This window comes from Symsagittifera roscoffensis, chromosome 1, assembly GCF_963678635.1.
Source record: "Symsagittifera roscoffensis chromosome 1, txSymRosc1.1, whole genome shotgun sequence".
NCBI lineage: Eukaryota > Metazoa > Xenacoelomorpha > Acoela > Convolutidae > Symsagittifera > Symsagittifera roscoffensis.
The window spans coordinates 63038828-63060498 of record NC_087062.1 but is presented as its reverse complement, the minus strand read 5'-3'; the positions used below and the strand labels follow the sequence as shown (position 1 = coordinate 63060498).

At 36.8% G+C, this 21671-nt stretch overlaps 2 protein-coding genes across 3 annotated transcripts in view; both read left to right on the top strand.

Moving 5' to 3' along the window:
• Positions 1–21671, top strand: part of LOC134847372 (transmembrane 9 superfamily member 4-like) — a 530188-nt gene that overhangs the window by 231245 nt on the left and 277272 nt on the right. The window lies entirely within an intron of this gene.
• On the top strand, positions 2726–20135 carry LOC134847313 (troponin I-like). Of its 2 annotated transcripts, XM_063864546.1 has the most exons (9): positions 2726–2808; positions 2892–3060; positions 3286–3518; positions 16261–16314; positions 16797–16911; positions 18650–18756; positions 19113–19156; positions 19372–19564; positions 19886–20135. In XM_063864546.1, exons 1-9 carry the CDS (start codon positions 2806–2808, stop codon positions 19889–19891), a joined length of 924 nt encoding a protein of 307 aa, XP_063720616.1. In that variant the 5' UTR covers positions 2726–2805; the 3' UTR covers positions 19892–20135. The 2 variants fall into 2 exon arrangements, with proteins under 2 accessions (XP_063720616.1, XP_063720617.1); XM_063864547.1 differs by lacking the exons at positions 2726–2808; positions 2892–3060; positions 3286–3518 and adding an exon at positions 15494–15850.

Here is a 21671-nt window from a genome sequence, read left to right as displayed (position 1 = left end):
TCTAAGGCCAATTTTGCTGAGTCATCTTTCTTGACTGTTAATACAGTTGGTGAACTGAAACAGTCACTAGTATACTTGCCCAGTTTCAAAAAATGATCTTCCGATAATAAATTATGTGTTTCCGCTAGTACCTTATCCTTTATATGGGTTGGTAGCACCCTCCCATTCTCTTGAATTGGGTAAAAGGGATATTTGAGTTATGAGCCCACAGAATGATTTTTTGAAATTATTTGTTTTTCAAACAATTTTTCAAATTGCGTTAGAAATTTGTTTTTCCAACCTTCAGACTAGTCGCAAAAAAGCACGTCAAAGCTTGAAAATTTCGTTGGTGCCGGTCTTTGGATGGTAGATTTGACCATTTGTCGCTGGAGGTCCAGACCCGTTATGCATCTAGTTCTGCATTCTGTGACTAGGAACGTTGCTCGCTTCACCTCCAAGCCTGCCGAACGTGGTTTGTCCCTAGAGCCCCTAGAATAGGGATCGGTTGTGTGTTGTAATATACGAATTGGGACGCCAGATTTATTTTTTCTTCCGGGAAAAACCTTGATATTTCCGACTTTTCTATTATTTCTTTTGTTGTTGGTCAGTTGAGGATTGGCACTGGACTTCCCGTGTCCACCGTTAGCTCTGTTAATTGATTCTCGATTTGGAGCATAGCGTTAAGTGACTTTACTTTGTTAGTTTTGGGTCTCTAAGTAGATCGCTTTTTTTAAATCGTTTTACCTCCAAATTCGTTATTTGGTTTGTTTCCTTTAATCTGACCTTGAAATGACACGAGATCTTTTCCGCCTTTGGTATAGTTGTATGTATCGACGTAATCTCGACTTCTTTGCATGACCCAAAATTTTCCACCCTTCTTCTGATTTGTCCGAATCTTCCGGTATTTCACTTACCTGTTGTGATCTACACAGTTTTACACATGTTTATTGCAGTTCTTGCAGATCTTTCCCACGGCTGGACAAGATTTCAGGTGTCCAGATTCAAATGTGCGACCACGCTTGTTACAGATTTCGATTTGTCCATCTGAGGTTGCAGATCTTTTGCTGTTTTGTTTTCTATTGTTCTCCCGTTTAAAAGGTTTTTTTTCTGTTACTCCATTTGAATTTCTGACTGCACATATTGGTCTTTGGTTTAATTTAATATCTAAATTGTAGGTTGTTGTTGTTCCCGCAGTCTCTGCCGCATTTTTTTCTGGAACACCATTGTGGTCAGGTTGCTATGTTCAAATTTTATAACCCATGTAAGGATTTCTTCCGTTGTGAGCGTTTCAAAAGTCAGCGTATCCTGGAGGGTCATGTTCTTCTTTTTTGAGATAAATAAGTCACGAACAATGTCGCCCTGCAAAGTTCCCAACTCAGATCTTGCTGCTTGTGCAGTCAAGGCCGCGTGAAATGCCTCTGGTGTCTCTCCCTGTACCTGCGTTTTCGTACAGAGTTTTTTTTTGTATGTTAAGCATTTTACTTTTCGAAATGAATCCGATGCTAGCTCGATGATTGCCTTGATTGAAATTTTGGATACTTCCGCGTGTGGGTTCTTTAGCAAAAACCTCTGTTTTCCTTCCGTTCCTAGGAAAAGGACTTTTCTGGATACCAGCTTCTTTTGCACTTCGTTGTAATGATTTTTGTGACAAATTCTCGGTCCTCGCGCTCTTCTCTCTTCGTTCTCGAGTACCACTCTGCCTCTGGCTAGTTTGTCTTTGAGATCTCTTGCTGCTATTTCAGTTGCGTCTTCCCCATCCCTCGGTTTTTCAGGTCTTAAGGGTGGTTTCTCCTGTATAACTTTGGGTCTTCACGTATAATCTCCGCGTTAAAACTTTCCTTGACCGTGACTGCCATTAGAAATTGCTCCACACTGGGTCTAGGTTTACTGATGCCCAACAAACTGGTATTCCCATATCAGTACAACCGTCATGAGTTGAGAGCCTTGCTGGCTGCGCCATGTGATATCCTATATGACTATCTTGAGATAAAAACGGATTTATATCTCCAAAGAATTAAAATGGTCTTTTAAATAAAAGTTTTTCTCTGTGAGAGCTGCTGATATCAATGTTGGTTCATTTTGGTCTGATTGATTCAGCCGTATACCGAAGGTTTGAACGTCAGTGACCTTGGACAATATAATAGGATTCAAATAAAAGATATATTCATCACTCAAGGTTACGTTGCGTTACTGCTGTTGCAGTTGCAGTATCACACTGATTTTGCGTGGAAAACGAAAATAACTGAAACACACCCAATTCAAAGTTCGTCCCATTTTTAATGGTTGGAACAAAAGTATTCAGCAAAGTTATGACTGCAACCGTAAGAAGATGATTCCAAAACTGCAAGTTTGCCTGTCGAAAACAATCTCTAAGAGCAAACAGTTCCTATCACTGAAAAGTGAGCAAATTTTTTTTAAGTAGGTCAAAGAGGTGCAAAAGAAGTGTAAAAAAAGACGTATCATGACAATATAAACAGTAGCGGGATCTGGAAGACCACAGCAAATTACATTTGTCCAATATAGGTTGGTAATTTTGTAGTTCGGGTAAAAAAGTAAAACTAAAAAGGTGGTGCATTATTTTTAGTGTGCTTTTTCTGAAAATTAGGCTCAATGTAAAAGTCGGCTATTTTAAAAACACAAACCATTAGATATTATTTAAGTTTGTTTTTGAAAACACCTCTAGAAAATTATGGTCTGAAAACAACAATACAAAATGACTATAGCTTAGCTTAAGTTTAATCGATCACAGAAAAGTCTCAACTAGTTGTCATTTTAGCTGATTTTATTCATAGATGGTAGCTGAACTTTTGTCTGTTCGATTCTACAATGGTAAGTTTTTAAGCCGTAACAATAAAATTTTATGCAAAGCAATAAACTTCTAACGTTTTTTTACAAAATGTTATGAATTTTAGAGCAGAAAAGCAAACATACAAAAGACCGTAATAGAGGAAGCTGAGGAAGGTGAATCATCACCAATGGGTCAAAAAAAGACAAACCAAAACTTCAAAGCAACTGCTACCCTCAAAGTTAATGCTAGTGAACACCAAAACCCAACAACGCAAGACGTCACGACTCCAAAGAGTGAGTTAGTTATAATTAGCGTGCAGTTCGGGAGCAGAAAACAACTTAAATCGTTCTTTAAACTAACAAAAAAGTTTTTAATACTGAACAGTTTTTTGAAATTTGTATGTTAGTTTTTCAGATAAAAAGAATAAATTGCAGTTTTCCTTTCCAGCTAAAAACCAATAGAACTTAAAATTTTTATTTTTTCGATCCCTCATAAAGTAAAAGCTTTTATTTTTTCAGCCCCGCCCGAGACAAATGCGCCAACAGTTCGGGTGAAAACAGCTTCGAGGAAAACATCAGCGCCTGTCAAGTCTATGACTGAACAGGAGAATGAAGTGAGGTTAGATTTGGCTGAGCGAAAAGTGTCAGTGCCAACCAAGCATATCATAGACGTGGAGAAGGAGAGAGAGGAGAATCTGCTCAAGTTGAACTCTGTCACCCTCGGTCCCAGAGTGAGAAGAGAGAACCGAAAGGTACACTGTTTCATTTTTCCAACTATTTTTTTAATCTGATCTGCTGCAGGGATGAACTTTAGTAAGGCGAGGTTGAAAATTAAGACGTGGTCAGAGTAACCTGGTTAGTATTATTTGATATCGCACCTTCTGATCAAGTGGGATAAATTTACATTGGCCGAGATAAATTTGAAAAATTTAGACTTGGCGATAGTGTAATTTGGCTAGAGTTTGACTGTTTATATTATGATTTTTTTTTTGAAATATTAGATGTGTTATTTTGATTAGCTCTTAACAAATGTTGGAGAGTATCTTCGGTAAAAAAAAAAATTCGGATTTGAACGATGTATTTTACCCAGGTTTATAGCGCGCTTTTTAACACAGAGTATTTTTGTTTGCTTGAGTTCAATAAAAATTGACAGTCAAGTGGTTTCAATGCGAAAAACATTTTATTCCTGTTCAATGGGTTGCTGTTGAACTCAATAATCAATGCAAAATTGAACTTGTTCGCTCAACTTTCTATTACAAACAATACAAATCAAACATTTTTGAAAACCTTTTTATTCATGAATTTTTCTGAGTGATTTTTTTTCGTGAATTTTTTTGAGGTAATAGTTTAGCAACTTCTTTGTAATTTTTGCCGTATAAAAATAGAATGGACCTTAGGAAATAAGACGACAAGCAAATTAGAAGATGAGATTATCACAACATTTAGACAATTACTTGCGTGCAAATTGCGTGCAATTTGGTAACAGATGTTATCCGTACGGATATGTTGTATATCCTTAGTAACGAACTTGTACTAAAACATTTAACCTTTAACTTGGTGTGATGGTAAACGTTTCATAATAACCCATACTTGATAACGACTATTTAACATAACTGTATTGATGTCTGATCTTATTAGATACTTATTAAAACTAATGCCATATTCAAAAACGATTTATAAGTTTCTGTTTCTCTCGTGATTTCGAGGCCAAATTCGAATCAGACATAATTTTAGCTGAATGAATTGAAGTTGACCAAAACTTTTCTTGAAACTTAACATCTTCTTGACCTTTCATGTCTCTCAACATAGACAATCTACCTTTACCGTTTCCGTGGGTATAACATGGCGCAGTCAGCAGTAACAAAAGACCCAATCGGAATCACCCTGTTCTGGCAAAAAGCCTCAGTGTAACCTCCGATCGAGTGGGAAAAGTGGAATCAGCAGTTAGTTCTTGGCATTATCGCAAAAGATGGTATCAATCTGCAAAAATTGTTAGGAGACCCACCTTTAATCAAAAAACCACAAGAACTCCAAATCGAGGGAGAAACACAAAGCCAAGCCAGAGATAGGAACATTCGTAACCAGGAAAAACGGGTCCAGTGGGAGAATCAATGCATTCAACTTGACAACTTAGAACCCAGAAAGGATTAAGGTATTAAGGCCGTGGGAAGAAGCCGGCATTAAGGTTTGTAGCTACATATACCCCTGTCTAGGGAATGGGAATCCACGCCAACTCAACCCACACTAGCCAGACCTTAAATTACAAGATACCCGACATTTTTGGACAAGACTAGAACACCTTTTCATCAAGGAATGCGACGTACCTTTCGACAGATACGAGGCGTTCACAGAAAACGGACCAATATCGAAACACTGAAACAATCCCATTGTGGCCTGATGGATTTAATGGTAAAAAAGAACTTTAAACGCCCCGATTATTACGACAGCTGTTTGGAACCAGAAATCATAAGGACTTATTCACCGCCAACATGTCAGACGACTAAGTGAAGAAAAACCTCCTGGCGGAGGTGAAAACACCCGGACAGGCATATGAAAACGCAATCCGCAGAGAAAAGGGACTCGAAAACCAACTGCAAGTCCGAAAGCAAGTGGCACCAGGATCATCTAACAACTAAACAGGTATAAAATCTGAACCAGTTGGTTTCATACAGCGGAGAGGAAACCAAAACAGGACGAACCAACAAGGCGGCAGATGCCGAACGCAACTACAAAGAGGCAATTCCTACGCCAGGGAGAAGCTCAGAAACAGTCAGGTTTCAAATTCAAATGCGGAAACCCGTTAAGCCCGGCCACCTTCAACAATGCGCGGCCAAGAATCAAATTTGCAATAGGTACACTAAAAGAGGCCACTATGCCAGACTCTGTATATCCTCCGAAGTTAACGCTATTCAAAAAGAGCAGATACCTGAACAAACATCACAAGAAACGAATATAGCAGCTTAAGTTAACTACCTGCAGGCAAAGGGACCTCAATTCAGGAAGGGAACTTATCCACCCGGATGTCACAACAACAAACGCTGCTCACTTCCGAACTCAACAGGCTGATCAAATAACGGAGGAGGATCTAAAAGGACACCTCATTCGAGTGCGTGCAGGTAGTAACTACCTAGTATTCATTGCCGATACAGGTTTCCCTACTTCGTTTGTCAACAACAAAACAGCTACCACTCTGCAACTCTCAGTCAAAAACGTGAAACGAATCCAACTAGGAGAAAAAGACGACGTAAAATGAATGGTGTGCTACAACGGTTACAAAATACCGTCATACGGAAGGAGCGTCAGCCCTATTGAATCCGGAGGCTGCACAGTGAACAACGCTTCACTAAGGTTGACGACAAGAGGACGAACATGTTGGGCCGCAACATTCTAGTCTTGATCGCAATCCACCTCCAGCAACAAAAACCTACTGGTGAGTAAATGAATTTTGTCTCGGATGATAGCCAATCAGATACCATCATAACTAACTGGGTAAAAACAACATATTCAGGACTAAGCACGCGCATTGGACGTGCAAAAAGCCATATGTTGCACACAAAATTTCTCACCGACTTTGAAGACCTCCAACAAAAGGGATGAAGGATTCCCATTCACATCCAAGAAAAAGTAGAGAACGAGATAAAATCCCCAAAATACCAAGACTATTTTGTGAAACTTGAAAACTGTAGCGATAAACAATTTATCAGTCCTATAGTTATAACTGTGAAAAAAGACCAAACTATAAAGCTAGCTATGGAATCCAAACAAATAAAGAAGGCTATCGGGGTGGCCTTAGAACAGGAAACACCAGACGGCTGGAGTTTTTTTGCGTACGCGTCTCGCTTTCTAAATACACGTGAAAGCAATTACTGTGTAAGCAAAATACAGATGCTAACGCGGTGTAGGCCATAAAACATTTTAAGAACTATCTGTACGGTCGCAGGTTCACCCTATTTATGGATCACCAAGCTCTTGTAAGTGCACGGCAAAGCAACAAAAATAACAAAACATATCGACTAACAAGATAGATAGACCGTCTTCTCCCCTTCGACTTTGACATCAACCATCTTTCCGATAGCAAAATGGATTTGAATGACTATATTTTACGCCATCTGGTCGTAAAACCCCAACATCCGGCATACTTTTGACTTAGCTCTTATGAGGTAAACATTTTGACTTAGCTCTTATCGACGATCTCATATCTTGCCTCAAAATTCAAAACAGCACTATGTCTAATATAAATATGAACTCGAATCCAATCGGATTCTTAGGCACACAAAAACTCGACTGAAATAAAAACGTTGCTTCTTCAAAATCGATTGCAACGCAAACTGTGTTCGCTGTGAAAAGTCCATGCCTCAAATCAAGCTGCAAAATTTGCTTTCATTTGAAATTTCCAGTTCTTAAAAATTCGATTCAACAAATTTTTCAAAATTGTCAAAAATACAACATGAACAGGCAGCTGCAAACGGGGATGACACTGCTGCCATTTAAACGTCTTTTTCGGGAAAACCATTGTGGCTCCCAATACTCGTTATCTTTTCCCCTCACAAACTTCGCCTGCTTCAAACACTCCCACATAAGGATCTTTCAACCAAGGAAGTTTCCCACCAACTGATTCCGTCGTAGTAAAATTTTACCTTCAGGCGCGTCACAAATGACAAAACAGATAAACTAATGCCAAACATCACAACCAGATCTAATCGACGCTGAATGCCAAATGATAACGATGGAAGAAGATATCCCGATCTACCGAAAGAGCTTTCGTAAATTCCTGGACATCGACTTTATCGCAGCCGCTACCAAAAGAGATCTGAACCTCCAATCACTGCTGAACATGATCCGCCAACAAAAATGGGACAACATAAAGGCCTGCTACGAACCATATTTCAACAATGTTAGGGACGAACTGTCAGTAAGTGACAACATTTTACTCTACAACGAACGAGTGGTTATCACAAAGCAGCTCCGACATATCATACAAGATTCGCTTCACTTAACACACCCAGGCCAGAGTGGTATGCTTGAGGTGGCCGAACATGTCTGGTACCCTTATTTGCACAGAAAAACTGTGGCAACAGCCTAAAACTGCCGAGAACGCCGAACAAAGGGTAAGAACCTTCGAATAATCTAAGTTAATTATCATTTTACCGCACTGGATGCAGTGATGGAACCTAATGAAGAAATCCAGTTGAATCTCGCAGGACCGTCACCCGATGAAAACAACAAAGATGTGTATATTCTAGTAAAGGTCTACCGTTTCTCACGTTTCCCGTCGGACAAAGTCGTTGCTAATAATAAGGCCAACACCATGATAAACTCATTGAAACACATACTGTAAGCCACGGCGTGCCACGAAACATTCGTTGCGACCAGGCACAAGGGCAAAAAAATTCATGACATAATGCAAAAAAAAACATCAAAATAATATTAGCACCAGTTGACGACCATCGTGCAATGGGCATGATCAAAAGACTAATTAGAACCCTAAAAACTAGATTGCTTGTCATGAAACTCGACAAAAATAACCAACCGTACAAACTTGCATCCGACGTGGCTGAACTAATCAAGACATAGCGCATTACACCACATGACAGAATCAAAAATACACCCTTTGAAGCCCACTATGTGCGTAAACCCAATACACCTCTAAGTAAAATTTTCACTCCACCTAAGGCGTCTAACCGCTCATGAAAAACACCAAATTTTGGTGTTTAGATGAAAAGAGGCTGGTTAAACCAGTGCTTACGCTAGAAGCTATGTGGAATCGAGAATCCAACAGCGAAGATGAACCCGACCTAGTGTATGAAGAAAACACGTATTCACCCGAGCCAACGTACACACCAATGGTGAGCAACCAACAACCATGTCAACGTTAGACCAGGACAACCAATCGAATAATAGCGGTAAGCAAAGAAGGCAACACAACAAGACTCAAGTCGGCCCGATCAAATAGTAAATCTCACAAGCAGTGACGAGGAGTTCGACAGGACGCTCCTGAAGAAATTTCCAATAGCTGCGCATCTTCTTTTAAAAAAAATCATACTATAAGATTAAGGTCAAAAAAGCATTTTTGGCGGAAACTCCTAAAACGGACATCGCTACACTAAAAATGCGAAAACCAATCCGTTGGCTTACCGCACAGGAAAAACGGATTGAAGATTGGAAAAAAAATTCATTAATCTTTGTAAAAGATCGTTTTAAAGGGCGACAACACACCATTGATCCCAAACTGGGCACATGTATTGAACAAGTAGCTGTAAAATAAGGAAACAAAGCTCGTAAAACAAAAAACCCCGGGATGTTCGGTGCATAATTTAAACATGATCGAAAACGGATACATCATTAACTACTCATCACACACTGCGTTGATACGAGAAGATGGCAAACAACCGCTGGTATTTAGGCATGATATCCTCGCATTCGTCCTGGATCCTAGATTTTTTGGAAAATGTAGACCGGCACAACTAAAAGAACTAGCAGCTTATGAGTGCTTATTAAGAGCTGAACCACACTATTCAGAAGTAGGAGAAACAACAGAGAAAACGAAAACAAACAAACCCAAAGCAACCCCGCAAGTACCAAACAAACAGAAGGGGCAAAAACAACATCGGCAAGTCCAAGACGACAACCGCCCAAAACTATCGAAGAAGTGTTTCGACTATCGCTAAATCGCAAAGCAATAGGATCACAACGGGTATTCAAAACGTTTACGTCAAAAAATAGAATACCACAAAACAACAAACAGAAATATAAAGGAGATCACAAATCAACCGAGGAAAAATCGCAAAAGAACACGCGAAGGGCAACACTACACGGGAGACCAGAAAATATCCCATGAACTTACAACACCCTTACTCCATTTGACTGCGATACCTCAATCTCCCTATCCTCAGATGAATCCAAACTACGGGGCAGGAGATCGTCACCACAGAAACCGGCGGCTAAGAGAATCGACTTGAAGAGAACACCAGAGGATATCATCGCACCCGAGTGCTGACGGTCAACAAAAGCGCGCAGCAGTACCTTAGCGGAAAAAAAATTGGAAACGTGGTTCCTATTAATCAAGTCGATCTAGAAACCTCATAGGGAAACATTACATTGGGAAACATCACCCTCAGCGACATACCACGAAAATCTGAAGATATACAAATCGTAAAACAATCAGACTAAGATAACGCAAAGGAATCATCGAATGTATCGACGGATATTGAATGTATTGAAATCGATAGCAACCAAAACACGCCTGAAAAAATCCGAGCAGAGCCGACCACAACCACTTCTTCGCCACATCAAAAATTTGATAGCAACACGTACGACGCCGGAAAAGCCACAGCACCCGAACTGCCACAACCTTCTTCGCAACGAGCAACAAGCTCAAGGTATATCCTTGACCGACCAACAACGGGTACAAAATCCCGGACGCTAAATTCATCGAAAACTTCGACGCCGCAATGAACATTCTTAAATCTATCTCACCGACTAAAAACTCGATGACATTCCAAAAAGAATGTGAACACCAATCATCCCGACAGCGAGCGGAGAAAAAGCAAGATTCAGGATATACACTTAGCTCTTAAACTACAGACAAACCAGAAGAGACGCCACCAAAACCGAAGAGCTCCACCAAAGAAACAACAAACACGATAATTGGTGAGGAAAAAGATGGGGGAAACAACGGCATGATGTAACATCATATCCAAAAATGTGAAAATGTTATCCGTACGGATATGTTGTTTATCCATAATAACGGACTTGCACTAAAACATTAAAACTTCAACCTGATGTGATCGTAAGACCATACTTTTTAATGACAATTTACATAACTGTACTTAACATAACTGTCTGATCTATTTAAATTCTTATTAAAACTAATGCTATTTTCAACAGATATTTAAAAGTCTCTGTCTCTCTCATATTTTCAAAGGCCAGATTCGAATCAGACATAACTTCAGCTGAATGAATTCAAGTTGAACAAAACTCTCTCTTTTGTTTTAACCTATTGTTGACCGTTTATGTCTCTCAACATAGATCATCTACCTTTACCGTTTCCGTGGGTATAACAACACACTTGAATTATCTTTTGACTGAGTAAACACTGGTTGTCCACAACCACAAATCATCCGCACCGAAGATTATCATGTAAAAAAATTTTCTGGTCAAAAAGATAATTACTATAAAAACCCAAAAACAATAGATTATTTGGTGAAAAAATCCATCATATCATGGTGAAAAGTCCGTACTCTTTACATTTTATGTCGATTATATTGGAACTATAATCTTGTATAACTTCAATTGTAGTGTTTCAAAAACTTGATCAATTGCACAAAAACGTACGACATCAATCTTTTTAAATATTCAATTGCTTGAGCAAGAAAAGCAGCAATAAACCACTAGACAACAACCCAACCTTATGTGTGACTCATGGGCCAGGCCTAATGACGCCTGTAAAGACACCTTGCGGTACGAACCCAAAGCACCCTCCCAACATCCAAGTAACAACCCTAAGAAGAAACTCCTGTCGAAGCTCGAATTAATATAATTGATTTGAATGGGTGGAATGAGCGGCAGGTATGAATAATGACGGAACCCAACAGAAAAAACTTCCTAAATTTGTTTGATTTACGTTTTACCGTAGTGGTGGAGTTGAAATATATATCCTAAGATAAGTTTAAAAAATCTTTTTGTTGATAAAAGTCATTTTTCAAGCTGGCTACTCTTCGAAATTTTCAGATATTACCAGGACGTGAAATTTTCAAAAAAGGATCAATTGAGCAATCCCCCCCCGTTATGACCAATTGAGCTATCTCCCCCCAAGCAAAAACAGTAAAACGCTACAAAAAGACGCAAGCAAACGCAAGTAGATGGTTGATGTGTTCGTAGCACGCAATCAATTGAGCGACTGAAGTTTATTTTAGTTCGAGTATCGAAAAAATTTTGAAAAAGAAAAAAAAGAATTTTATAAAAAAGTTTTTTTTGCAAATTTTTCTCTAGGCAATCATTGCATCATCGAGGAAAGCGACTTACCAGGGTTGATGATCTAGCCTTGTATCTAAATATCAAACACTGTTCGTTCTCCGCAGCACCTTAATATTGAAATTTTGCAGAATCTGTTTAATGATTTCATATCATTCAAACTATTTTCAAGTGGTTATAAACAAGTCTCAAGTACCTATTGAGCTTTATTCCCCCAAGCGAGAATGGGGGGGTTGCTCAATTGATCCCAAAAAAATTGATTTTTCACACTAATTTGTTTACAGGTTGATTTAGAGCAAGCTGCTGCTTTTTTGTTTTTAAGTTAACTAATCATGGCCCCCACCCAACTTATTGTTTATCATAGTGATTTTTTTCTGCCTATTTTTATGGCCAAAATCTTGTTAATGTTGATAAATTTCATGTATTCATTGTTATTTTTGTGCTCAAAATGTTGTTGATTTCGACCACTTCATCAATTTTTTTTTGCATTTTTCGGGCTTTAAACCTTGTTTAAAATGATTATTTTCAATCAATTTTTACTGCATATTTTTGTTCACAGAATCTTGTTCATATTGATGATTTTCATGGCTTTTTTGTTAAATTGTTTTTTAAAAGTTTGTTAATCATGCATATTTTTGTGCCTAAAATCTTGTTAATTTTGAAAATTTTCCATTTTGTGTATTTTTCTGCCCAAAGTTTTGTTTGTTTTGAAATTTTTTTTGATTTTTTTGCATTTTTTTGAAACTAAAATCTTGTTTATGTTGACAATTTTAATAAAATTGTTGCATTTTTTTGTTCTTAAAACTTGTTTTTTTATTACTTTCCTAATTTTTGACATTTTGTTCGAATTCAACTAATGTTTTGAGTTTTCAAACAGCATGGTTCTTAGAATGAAAATATATTCCATTTTTAAGGTGATATAATCCATTGTTTTTGGGTAAAAGATTTTTTGTATTTTAAGTCAATTTTATGGCGATAGCAATAGATTTTGTTGCTATTTTATGGCAAAAACAATAGATTTGATTTCGTTTTTATCGCAAAGACAATAGATTTGTTTTCGTTTTTTTTTGTTGAAGACAATAAATTTTACTGCAATGTTACGGTGCGAAAACTTTTTATACTTAGATTATGTTGAGATAAAAATAGAATTTAGTTGAATTATTATACAAAATAATGGTCTCGAAAATGATTTATTTTTTTTTCTTAATTAAAAGTAATTAATTTTTTTCTTAATTAAAAGTAATTCTTAATTAAAAGTAACATTTTTGGGAAGATTTTTTCAATATGACCTATTTTTACCCGAGAAATTATGGTGCGGGCAGGTTATTAATGTCACAGTTGTATGATTTATGCATATCAAAAATTTATTTTTTCTTTTCGATTCAATGTTTCATAATTACCTTACTATAATAATTTTGATCGATTCTATGATCATATACTATTTTTGGTTTGGGTAACTTCCTTCTAAACAGAACGTTTAGTGGGCCCAGTTTTTATGTCTAATTTCACTACGCGTACCATGTGAAGTCTGTTTTTCTAAACAGAAAGGTTTTATAGGTTACCTAGCCAAAATATTTTGTTTTCTGTACAGAAATGATATATTTCTTTCTTAAATTAGAAAAAAAACAACTTCTAGAAAAAAAATAACTAGAAATTAGTTCGCTGCTCAACCGCAACGAGATAAACATGCTTCGAGTATACACAATAGCCGTAACAGTGCAATGCAAATTAACACTTGTTATAACAAGTTTTGCTTTGCATTACATTGCTAAACCTATTCTGGAACATCAGGTTTGGCGGTTAAAATAACTGCTTTTTAAAAGGTTGATCAGGAGTTCGAGCCCCAGTAGAAGACTCATTTTCAAGCTAGAAATAGCCTAGACTTACCTATTTTCTGATCAGAAATAAGAAGAGAAAAAAAGAGTTTTTAGAAAATACCTGCTTTAAACATTTCACAAAGAGTTTCTGACCAGAAAATTTGATCAGATATAAAGTATTCCAGGTCAGAAATAAAGAATTTTCTCGGCACGGGTAGAGTTATTGTCTCATTTTTTGCGGTCGTCTATTTTGCTTGTCGTCTACCTTCCTAGGCCCGATGTAGAATAGTTTCCTAAAAAGGATCAAAATCAGTAAAAATGAGGTAAATGTGTACTGAGCAATTTTTCAAAGAGAAGTTTTTTGCTGTGTCAAAAACAAAGCTTTTTTTCCTCTGACTTTTGTTTATATAGAAGAAAATCTTTGTCAACTACCTGAAGCATTGGCATGTCTTACAGCACCAATAAGTACTGATTTCTCTTATTAATGTTTAGCCACTGCATAAACCTGTAAGTACAGATGCATCTGAATAATACTTAGCTCCAATGTAGCATGTCATCTACGCTCTGCAAAAGTTCAGTTTTATGCTTATTATCTGTTTGTTGCTTGATCAATATTTGCGCTTTTTCTTTTTTACTTTTTGTTCATATAAGATATCCCATCCCGGACTGACCATCCTACCAAAAGTTCCCCTACTTTAGAAGTTTTTATATGAGCTTAGGAAATTTCCCCTATCTGTAAAAAACGTCCACTAAACTATGCTAAAACTTTTGCATAAGAAAAAAAAACAATCATGTAATATTCTTAGAGCCTAATTTTGCAGGAATTTGTTAGAAAAGTTCTATGATATTGACTTTTGTTCAACCCGGGATTATATAGGTGGTCCGCGCGAAACTTCTCAGGAAATTTTTACCTCTACCGTTCACATATTACCCTCGTTGGTAACTTTCGTGCAATTGTGAGGTTACTCATAAGCTTTCTATCAAAACTCAGAAACAGTTTTTTTTTTTTTTTTTTTTTTTTTTTCAATTAATTTTGTCCTTGTTTTCCCGAACTTTAAAAAAAAGAAGTTAGACAGAGAACTTTTATTTGTTTTTTTAATCAAAAATTTCATGTACTGACGACGACTGAGGTCAATTACGGTAAAAACAAATTAGCTCGGAGAGTACAAATAGTTAGAAATCTAATAAAAAGTGCCATCACTTGTCTAAAATGTCCATTTTCAGAAATCAGACTCTAGGCGCTCGTTCTATTGTTTTATCATAGTCTTTTGATATACTTGAAGAAAGCAGCTCAGCTTTCGTTTTTTTTTATTTCCATTCTATACGAACCCTTGTCGCCAAGCGAATCATGTTTAATAAATATGAAAGCAAATTTGATTAACGCAGTGGCAAATGCAAACAATTCCATTGCAGCCCTTATCATTGTAAACATGGAACACGTTTTTGGGTAGATTGGGAACACCAAAACCCTTGTATAATATCAGCTAACTTTCGGCGACACCCGGTAAACTGGGCCTTCTCTCAAGTCAGGAACAGTTAGAAATTGACATATAGCTCTGAGTCCAAACTAACCATGGGCGCCATATTAAAAACTTAAAACGTGGTTTAAAAGGGTAACACTAGAAAAGGTCACCTAAAACATGTAATTTGAGCTCTTGCTTTGGGTAAACTCTCTTATCAGTTCCCTCGCAAAATACCTCGTATCTCAATTCCAGCAGTTTGAGCCCAAATTTAGCACACTAAAATGTGAAAATTACTTGTACCTTTCGAAACCTGTTCAATACGGGTTTGATTTTGTTCCATTTTCAGAACTTTTGCGAAGAAATTGTAAATGCCTATCGGGCAAACTATTTTGAAGCTGCAATTCTCAAGTTGTGAAGTTAAGAAGTCTTCAAAAGTAGACTTGGTAGTATGCACGGGCGTGATACCTGCAAACCCATAACTACTATCAGGAACGAATCGAAATTTCCAGATAGTTAGAATGAAATTTCGTGGAATTTAAAACCCGGTAGTCGTAATCCTAGCCTACGTGTATTTAAATCGGGAGAGCCTGTGATAGATATTCTTTCCTTCATTCCGTTCAGCTTCTGGTCTGTTTTGGTCGCATTTGGGCTCCTTAGTTAATTTTAACAATAAGTTAAAACGCCACCAGACTTATAACGTATTATAATAACCTGCACTAGTAGTACGTAGATACTGTCGGCGTGACTGATTACACTCGTGGATTACAGTTGACCTTATTTAATCATTAGATTCTTGAAAGCAGAACCAAAAAAAACTTCATCATGTCTGAGGTAAAAAAAAAAACAGCTAATATGTGGATTCAGGTCAATTTTTGATACAAATTCGACTTTTTTCAAGCCTCGCTTCTTTCATATACAATAGTGTAGAGACTTGGCCAATTTTTCTTGAACGATAAAAACCAACCCATTTTTGCAAAAAAAAATACTAGTCGAAATCAGAAAGCTCATACCGATTTTTTGAAGAGTAAACAAGCAACTTAGTTCTTTTTCAAGAACAAATGGCTTTAACCAGGCGCAAAAAACGCATTTTTTTGCAGTCTATTCTATTTATCAACCTTTCTTTCTACATTACGACCGTAAATATCGATGGAAGTAAATATACGTGTAAAGCCCGTCGGTTTTTCCTGATCGTGATCACAATTAATGATGTTTAAATTTATGTTTGCGTATGTTGTTTTCAGAAGAAGGATTTCAAGCACTTGCTGTCCGGCGGTGGCAGGAAGGCCAACATCAAGGTCAGGCTTTAATTTTACCTTTTCGCTAATCGCATCCAATTGAATGAAAATTTTAAGTTATATTTATTAAATGATAATAGATATTGTCAGATTGTTTATTGGATGGACGAATACTAAACATTTATTTGAACTTGGCAAAAATTCAAAAGATATGTAGATAATCTACATATCTTTTGAATTTTTGCCAAGTTAGTAGATAGTTATTTTTTTTTGAAACAAGCTAAGACAAACCAAACCATTGATAAAAAGTAAACCTTAAAAAATTGCCAAATAATTTGACGAAATTTAAAGTTTTCCTGTTAAACTCAGCGTGGGTTCTCATTAGTCATTAGCAAAATAATAACATATTGTTGCATTTTTAAAAGCATGTTTCAATATATTCAATGGCATAATTGGTAGAATGTCTCTATGTGTTGAGTCTAACTTCGCTCCCATGGCGTGACTCATGACGTGACTCATTGCGTGTTGTGTTGTGTGTGTAGAACTTGTTGATGAAGAAGGCGCAGGAGGAGTTGGCGAGAGAGAAGGAGCGAGAGGAGGCTGAGAAGAGGAGGGTCATGTCCGAGAGAGTGGCCCCACTCAAGACCCAAGGAAAGAGTGAGTACATTCAATTCAGTCTTAACTTCCTCAATAACATGAATGTTATTGCTCATTTACTAATAAAATCTCTGCACAAATAAAATAAAATTTTCGCAGATTCTTATTGATATAATTTTTGGATGCCATATCGTATATATCGAACTGAAAGTCGGAGCATAAAGTCAAACTGAGTCTAGCTACATAACCGAGATAGGTCGGATCAAAACTTGTAAAACTTCCTAGCCCAATGTTTTGACTTTTCATGCAGTTTCCTGGTGGTTTTTTTGCTACTTATTAAGAAACTAAACTGTGTTTTCATAAGGCGCAATATGACTCTTGAATCCGGAGATCAGCCTTTAAACGTGCAAGAACTTGCTAGCATAACCCCTAACAATATTGGCAAGTTGTTGCAGGTTCCTCGTTTGTTACTGGGTTCTCCAAACTGTTTAGCGAAATCCACATTTGTTAGTGGGTTCCTCTAATTTTTTTTTATCAAAAGCGGATTCTGCTTACAAAATGCAGATTGCGCGACTGCGCATTCGAATGCACACAAGGGCGGATTTAGGGGGGGGGGGTGTTGGACGCCCCCTCCCCCTCAGGGATTCATTCGACCCTTTACCGACCCATAGGGTCCCCTCTTTGAACTATTCTCAGATATCTAATTTTGGCTGACGAACCCTAAAATTTTTTCTAAAAGCACTTTTGGTATCAATATATAATTATTTTAAAGGGGGAGCGCGCGCCAAAAAAACGCGATTTTTGTAAAAAAATTTTCCAAAAAGTTTCTAAAAACGCCTTTTTGGCATGTTTTTTTTCAAAGTTTTGCCTGCGGCGCAGACATTTTGGCCAAAACAGGGACTATTTAGTTCTTTGGGAGAGCTCGGAAAAGTAATTTGGTCGACCTAAAAAAGGTGGACAAAATTCCGAAACTTTTTTTGAAAATCTGGATTCCGCAAATCTTGCTGCTTGAGAGTGTATTGCAGCAATAGAATAATTGAATCATTTGTCTCTGGACTCTACGACGATAAAAAAAACATCAAGAAGTGGATTCCGCTTACAAAATGCAGCAATATATATTTTTTTGTAATTTCTTAAGACTGGTCGGAACATTCTGTGCTACTTGCTCACAGTAACCGGCTATCCTTGTTTTTGTTTGTTATTATATTTCTCATGCAAACGATTTCGAGTCTTGTATGAACCAATTTTTAATGCTTAACTTGTATGCATTATTTTGATTATCAATGATTTTATCAAACCAGCTATATTTTAGGTTTTTTAAATCAAATCTTGCTCTATACATTATCAAATCCTCCAGCCCAACGCTTATAATTGACCGTGGATTTACATTTTGATAATTTTCATAGTTGGATAAGAGTATTTTCTTAACAGATAGCGTCACTGAAAAATTTGACAAAACTGGGACAGGCCTGATCATACCTGGGACAGGCCTGAAGCAGACATGATCATACCTGACCTTACATGATCATACCTGGACCAGACATGATCATGCCTAAAATTACAAGATCATACCTAGATCAAAAATGCTTTTTAAAAACTCCGTAGGCCAAAACTCAAATTATAGTCATGTCTGACTCAGGTATATCATGTGATCACATGTGAAACAGACATGCACAGAGCTGGAAAACAGCTAGTGTCTGACCATTGTATGATCAGACGTGAAATTGTGAGAAAAGTTCGGTAGGGGATGTGAGCCATTAAGTACTATGATGGTGCATGTTCGGTGGCTTTGTTTTAGACGAGGGACAGCTCGTGGAGTACTGTGAATGGATTGTTGAGCAGATCAAGAAGGCCGAGGCGGAGAAGTGGGACTTAGAGTACACTCAAAAGGAGAACGACAAAAAGGTACAAACTGTCATCTTAATAAAGAATACTCTGTCGCGTGCCACATGTCACATTAACGATGGATTAAACTTAATGAAAACTCATCAAAACATCTTCAAGATACTAAGAATGCACTAACTGTGCACCTTAAATAAGGAAATTTTTTAAAAAAATGATTGAATTCGTTTTGATTTCAAAGGTATTTTTTTTTGCCGTCGGTTATTACCGAAGTGCTTGAACCATTGTGTCTTAATCATAGTTTTCTCTCAACATGACTTGAATTAAGCCCGTCAATGATCTAAATAAGTTCCGATGAAAAAGTTAATTCTGAATTGTTCTAAATTGTAAGTATAATTAGGCGATGTATACTCTTTCAGATCATGGATCTCAAGCAAAAAGCCATGGAGGGAACAGGCAAATAGTGAGTCAAACTAAATTTTTACTGGGGGTGTGGATTTTAGCTTCGTTTTCCCCCACTTAAGATCTAATTTGACCGATAAATCCAGTTAAAATCTTTTTTTTCAAGATAATATAAAAAATGTCCGACATTTCAAATTACAATTCAACCTCCGATCTTGATATTTTGAAGAACGACTAAATTTTTAAAAATTGACTTTATTTTGAGTTTATTTACAGCGTAAAGCCTCCCCTGAAGCGTACTGGAGTGAACTTGAACAAGTCAGCTGCCCAGGCGGAGATTGAGCGAAGGAAGCGACAGGCGAGGATGAGGATGCAGGCTCTCAAGGTCAAGGCAGGCGGCAAGGCCCTGGAGGAGGCCAACGAGGCTGCTGCTGCCGCCGCTGCTGCTGCTGCTGCTGCAGAGGACGAAGTTAGTCTTTAAAAGTACTCGAAAAATTTTACAAGTTTTTTGCAATTTAAGTTGTCTTTGTTTTATGGATATATTGATCATTTTTTCTTAAAATATTTTTTTTTTGTAAATTTGTTCAAAAACTACAAAATAATTATGAACATCATGTCAAAATTGACAAAATAAAAGTTTTTTTGTCAAATTTTGAATAATTTTTTTTCTGAGCAAATTATGCTGAAAATTGCTCAAAAAAATAGAGGGAACAAAATATTGTGTAAACTATTGTAAACAACCCTTAATTTGGTCGCCATGTTGCTATAGCTAATTTTAATAATATTTCAGGAGTGAAATACGATTGCTGGAACAAGGATTGATTGAACACTGAGCGGGATCAAAGAAAAAATATTGATATTCTGTGCTCGTTGTCTTATTCTTCCTCATTCGCAATTAAACTACGACAAACTGCTTAACTCCTGTACAAATTTTTTACGGCGCTTCTTTTTGGTCTGTTCTCGAATTTCTAGTAATAAGTTGGATTATAACCTGATAATTTATTGAGTATGGCAGTTACGCAATATAGTGCACGCATTCAGTGTTTTTAAACAAGTACAATTTTAGGGCAGAACAGAGGTTGCTGTCTTTTTAACACTCATTTTCGTTTGGCTGAGTGTTTGGCTCAGCATAAATTTATGTTCTGGTTGAAGCGTACTTTTCGGTGTTTTATTAGTTAGAATGTCGCACATAGTGTTAAAAAACTTTTCTGTCGTTTTCTTTGGCTTTTGGGTTTGATTGAATTGGGCTGCAGAAATAAAACAAAAATACGTGAATAAACTTGTACAGTAACTGCAATATATTAATTGCAAAAAAAACCAAAGCAAAATAAAATTTCGAGTGAAGTTTTCGTTTTCGCTGCCACTGCTCTTCGCCTAGTTTACTCTATAAGCAATCGCTCAAAAGCAACCCTCCCCTATCAATCAAAGGGGGTTATCTTGCAAGATCTTTAAAAGATATTGTAAGATTCTTGCAATATAACCTCCTTAAAAGAAAAATTTTTTTCAGGCAAGATTTTCAAAGAGTTGATTTTTTTTGGGATAAACAGCTTTACGTGCGAAAATAACCCTCTAGCGTTCGTGTAGGAACTAACATTCAAAGCGCAGTAGTAACATTTAATTACTTAAACAAATTAAAAAAGTAAATTTTAACCGCACAATACAATAAACGTATTTTTTTATCGTAATTATTAAACAAAACATTCAAAATATCTCAATTTAATTGACTCTATTGGTCAAAGTTTTCACAAAAAATAAGAAAAGCTGATTTTTAATCGCTAAATTTGCCAAACTAAATGAATTGTTCCAATAAAATAAAATAAAATTTTTGGAAATCGTGAACTGAATTGCATCAATTATAACCACCACCTGATACTTTTTATATTACGAAAGCTGAAAAATGAGCATATAACTTAACATTTTCAAAAATTGTTTGTCCTTAAATTTTAATCCAAACCTAAAATCAGAATTATTTTACCGTAGTCAAATTGGATCTCCACGGTCTTTTTCTGGCGCTGAGAATATTTTTCTTGTGGAAACTTTTCATGGTTAGTTATCTTGCAAGAACTTGCAAAAATCTTTCAAGATTGTTGCAAAATATTCTCACTCTTGTAAAATCTTACTAGATAACCTCCATCTTACAAGATCTTACAAGATAACCCTCATTTGCAGAAATCTTACAAGATCTTTCAAGATAACATTCGTTGATCGACTAGGGTAGGCTCAAAACTTTAAAAGCGCTAAACAAAGCAACTGGGTCTTTTTATTTTATAGCTCAAATTTAGAAAATTATTTCGCCTGTGATCAATTTGGGGGCTTTGAAAATTATCAATCGGCTAATTTGGGACATTTGTCGCTCGATACATTTCGTGCTATTAACAGGTAACAGGAGATTTAATTCGTCCTAGAAACAGTTCAAAATGGATTGACGCATGCTCTTTAGTCTATTTAATACATTCCTTGATGCAAAATTTACAATTTTGTATTTTACATAGCGTGTTGGGGGGGGGGGGGGGGGGAGGGAATTTCATCAACAATTTTATTTTTCGCTACTCTAAGGAAACTAAAGTCGGAACATT

Coding starts and splice junctions, on each gene's coding strand:
- LOC134847313 (XM_063864546.1), top strand. Junction 16,315..16,796: donor GCAGGAAGGCCAACATCAAG/GTCAGGCTTTAA, acceptor TTGTGTGTGTAG/AACTTGTTGATGAAGAAGGC. Junction 18,757..19,112: donor AAAAGGAGAACGACAAAAAG/GTACAAACTGTC, acceptor ATACTCTTTCAG/ATCATGGATCTCAAGCAAAA.